The sequence below is a fragment of the Xenopus laevis genome, chromosome 3S, assembly GCF_017654675.1.
Source record: "Xenopus laevis strain J_2021 chromosome 3S, Xenopus_laevis_v10.1, whole genome shotgun sequence".
NCBI lineage: Eukaryota > Metazoa > Chordata > Amphibia > Anura > Pipidae > Xenopus > Xenopus laevis.
Window position 1 is genome coordinate 69844913 of NC_054376.1, and position 4665 is coordinate 69849577.

At 37.0% G+C, this 4665-nt stretch overlaps 1 protein-coding gene across 2 annotated transcripts in view; it reads left to right on the forward strand.

The window, feature by feature from the left end:
• Positions 1 to 2220, forward strand: part of tmem243.S (transmembrane protein 243 S homeolog) — a 9279-nt gene extending 7059 nt beyond the window's left edge. The window contains exons 3-4 of one of the 2 annotated variants that reach the window (XM_018254281.2): positions 1343 to 1447; positions 1762 to 2220. In XM_018254281.2, coding sequence (XP_018109770.1) covers positions 1343 to 1447; positions 1762 to 1884 — 228 coding nt within the window. In that variant the 3' untranslated portion in view covers positions 1885 to 2220. 2 annotated transcript variants of the gene reach the window in all.
• The last annotated feature ends 2445 nt before the right edge of the window (positions 2221 to 4665 follow it).

Consider the following 4665-nt stretch of genomic DNA (forward strand, 5'->3'; position numbering starts at 1 on the left):
AATTTTACAAGCTAGACTAGTGCTTAAATGAACAGTGACACCAAAACATTAGTTTTATTTTTCAAAATATAATGTACTGTTGCTCTTTCTGAAAAGGGTGACATGGCACAGGTTACATAGCTGATACATTCTGTAGGACACCATTGTATTCTACAGAGCTTATCTAGTATGTGACTTGTGCCATTCTTCCCAGCAACCTGGGAAGAAATGCAGGTTCTTTGTCAGCGTGCTAAAATAATGTTCCCTGCAAATCCTCCCCCCTCCTCTTGCCCTTGTGCTGAGGAAGTTTTCCCGAATAAAGGATTGTATTGTGTGCCTGGCTACTTTATGACCAGAAATCCTGCCTGAATGCCTTCTGATCTTTCCTGTGCGAGTCATTTTAATTCCTAACGGTATCAATGCATCACTCACTGAGATATCATTTACTGGCTTCTATAAACTGATTTTGCCTGTAGTTTGGGAGATTTAGTTCTTGCTTGAGAGAGTTGCTCCCCTGCTGCTTGGTAAGGTTAAGAGGTTTTGTCCGCTGCTTGGATAGTAATGCACTTGTGGTCATGTAGTTGTTGGAATAATGCAAGCGACACATTGTGCATTAGCTTCTGAAAATGGTTAGAGAGATTTCACAGGCTCTTGTATGACCCCAAATCCTGCTAAAAGGGACATTGTCCTGAGCAGTTTATAAATGAAACCTGTTTCTTATTGAGTCCTGCATGCTCCTTCTATATCTAATACAGGCCCTGTCAAGGAGAATGGCACTAGTTAAAACACTTTCCCCCACTGGGAGATATTTTTCATTCTGCCCATATGAGATGTGTGACACAATAGTCCCATTGTACCAGAATTGCTCAGGAAGCAGATATACAACACATAGGGGACTGTATTTGCCATCCAGCCAATCATCAAAGACTACTAGCAGAGAAATGAATTTTGATAGGACTGAACAGATCACAATACACTATGTACCATTGCCTTTTGTTATGCTTATGGCACACAGGAATGTCTGTCTCAGGGTTAACCATGTAATATATTTGCCCATCTCTCTGTCATTTACTGAAATGAGAAGTGTGCTAATTGAGGGAAGACTGCACCTAGTGTTTCACCCCAACTGGTCTCATTGAAGAATCCCTGGACTTGTGGCTGTTACAAGGATGTTAAAAGTTGTAAAGTTTAAAAGTTAATTTAAAAAAATACCATTCCACTGGTTTATTCTTTGTTTTTGAAACAAAAAAATGCAAATATTTTGTTGCTATTCCATTCCCATGACTGGATAGCTATGGATGTGTAGCTTGTAATGTTGCTTAATCTATATATTGTAATCCATGTTTCTGATTTATCTGTACAGGTAACAATGGTCAGCGCTTTTGTTTTTCCACATACCCCACCGAAACCAGTGAATATCTTCTTTGCCATCTGCATTTTCTTGTGCTCAATAACTGGAATTATTTTAGTAAGTATTTTGATGTGAAATACATGGGAATGGTGCTGTAAGGCACGGAATAATTGTTCACATTGTTTCTCAGTGATATGTCGCTGGTAAAATATTAGGAAGTCATCTGATGGATCTTCCCCCAGCACACAGTGAAATGATATATTTCTGCACTGATATAACAAGAGTTGCATGTGTAAATTCCAAATTAGTGGTTTTAAAGCAATTGCAATTAAGCCTCATCCTGGATTTGCTGCATCCCCATATACAATAATGTATATTTCTATATGAAGGGAATCCTTTCTAATAATTTTTTTTCTCACTTCTTATTTTAGATTTTCTGGTACAGACAAGGTGATCTAGAACCAAAATTTAGAAATCTCATCTATTATATTTTGTTTTCAATTATCATGTTATGCATATGTGCCAACCTATATTTTCATGATGTGGGGAAATGAAGCATGACCAATCAGAACTGCATTGGAAACCATGTTCTTTGGACAAACAAAGGACTTCTGATTCTTTTATGCAAGAAATGGCTTATATACCATGAAGCTATTTTGTATTGCACTTAATCCACATGTGAGACTTGCCCTTTGCCAACTCAGACACGAGGAACACAATCTTGGCACCGCATATGTGAAATATTCTTTATTTGGTTTAAATATAATACAGTGGGTTCTCTCTACTATGCAACGAATGCCAGTATCTACTTCTTCACATTGCCAGAACTGTAATATTATTAGCTTGTACAGGACAATTTAAGGGTTTAATAAATTAAAAAATACAACAAAGCTTTTTTTTTTTCCTTAATGACGGCGAAGGCATCACCAGCCCTGGATGAGAACCACGATGGTTAGAAATAAATGGTGTTTGGAAGGATTCTGAATAAATATGAAGGAAGAAATTGCAGATACCACTGACTTCCTGTATTATATATAGAGATGGAGATGACAAATGGAAAAAAAATCTGTTTAAAATAATTCAAGTGAAATCTTTGGTATTTCTTTAGACTCTAGAGATCGTGTCATGGTCGGGTTTGTGGAGAACTCATGCCTATGGCACAAAGTAGTACATGTGGCCTTTACTTATTGGACGTATTTTATGTATTTACGTATTGGAGCAACTCCACTGGCTGAAAAACAGAAGGAAATACACAGGTGCCAATAGGCCTTAAGGGGAATGTCAACCCAAATTTTTTTTTGTCTAATAAAAGAAAACATAATTCAAAGCAATTTTGTAATATACATTCATTACATTTTTTGTGGTTTATAAGTTATTTGTATTGCTATTGAAAGCAGTGTTTGTCCCTTTCTAGTCTCTGCCCCGATGGCTCAGACTGATACAATATAAGACAAGGCAGCTGATTAACAGACCTGTCTTTGCTGGGGAACTAAAACTTTTGCAACATTATTTAAAAAGTCACAGCCAGGAGTTAAGCAAATGCTGCTTTCAATAGCAACTGTTTTTACAAATAACTTTAAAATCACTGAACAGTTTTCAGAAATATATATTGGAAAGTTGCTTAGAATTATCTTTTAGGGTTGACTTGCTCTTTAAGGGGAATCTAAATGTGTTTGAGAGCCTTGATTAAGGGGGAAGGAGCACATAGTACTAACAGAGTAGTCTTCCAATGTCTATTGGAGGGCTGCAACTATTTACTAATGTACCAAAATACTAAAATATTATAAATATTATATAAATAAGCTACACCTAACCTGTATATAGTTTTTAAGTACTTTCCTACTTTTTCTACAAATATATTTTATTATAATACGAGTTAGTTGAAGGATTATAACAAACCAATGGTAGAGCAGTGGGAGCATTTTATAGTAGAAGTACACAAGACAGCAGGTGGCTTCTTTGGTTCAAAATACAAAGTTATACATATGCATGCTGTGAATATGCCATCAAACTTATAGTGCCGACAGGTCAGTTCATCAATGCTCTGATCTGCCTGTCACCATACAGACTATTTTGTCATGTGTTTCTCTGGTGGCTTTTTTGTATGCATTCCATCACAAGGGAACACATAAATAAGCATTCTTTCCTATAGAGGCTATACACACTGCATGCTAAATGCCAATCTCAGCAAGCTGCATATTCCCTGCAATGCAGTCAGTATTGGAAAGAATGATCTCTAACTAATTTGTGCGATTGAAATGGAATGCACAACTAAATGCTTGTCTTTAAAGGAGAAACAAACCCGTACTAGAAAAAAACCCTACCCCTGCTTAGACCAACCTCCCTCCTCCTCCACAGCCTAACTGCCCCCCTGGGCAAATGCCCCTAATTTTATTTACTTACCCCTCCGTGCAGCTTTGGGAGTTCACGGGCGCTATCTTCTTTTTTCGGTCTTCTTCGTAATCTGAGTGGAGTTTTGGCACATGCGCAGTTGGAGTAAATTTCTGGTCCCGAACAACTGCGCATGTGCCGAAAGTCATGAAAATTTCTGAAAAAGTTAGGCTGTGGAGGAGGAGGGAGGTTGGTCTACGCAGGGTAGGGTTTTTTTCTAGTAGGGGTTTGTTTCTCCTTTAAGAGCTATTAAAGGGGTTGTCCCCTTCCAAATACACCAGAAATAACGACTTTCTTCACTTGCTTTCCATCTTTTATTTTTTACAGTTCTTCCAATATTTAAGATTAATGTTCGTCTAGTGTTTGGCAGCTCTGTAGTCCAGGAGAATTCTGAACTGTTACAATTTGCTACATTTAGTTGATGCAAGTAGTTGATACATTTCTCAGCAGCGTCTGTGGAATATTAGCAACTATTGTATCAATTCTAACAACTGCCTTTAATAAAACTCAGGGATTCTGCTCAGCAGGGACAAAGATAACAAATGTATCAACTAAATGTATCAATTTTTAAACAGAGTTGTCGACCCCCGTTCCCCAAGCTGCTTCAAAAAGATACGAAAATTAGTTTTTTTTCTTTATAAAATCGGACTTTTAAAAAAAATTACAAGTTTTTCGAAATTTATTATACACCGAGGATGGAAAGTCAGAATCTGAAAATCGGGCATCTAAGTCAATGGGAGAAATCCCAATGATTTTTTGATGTGCACTGGGTTTCGGCAATACCCCGAAGTGTTCGGGTGAAAATCGGATGAAAAAGTCTGAAAAATTTGTGAAAATCAGATTTTTTCCTGCAAAGCAAATTTTTGGGAAAATGTAATAATAAATAAATGGATTTGATCCGAGTTTGTAGCAGAAAATATTGAGATAAATTCAGACTTTGATAC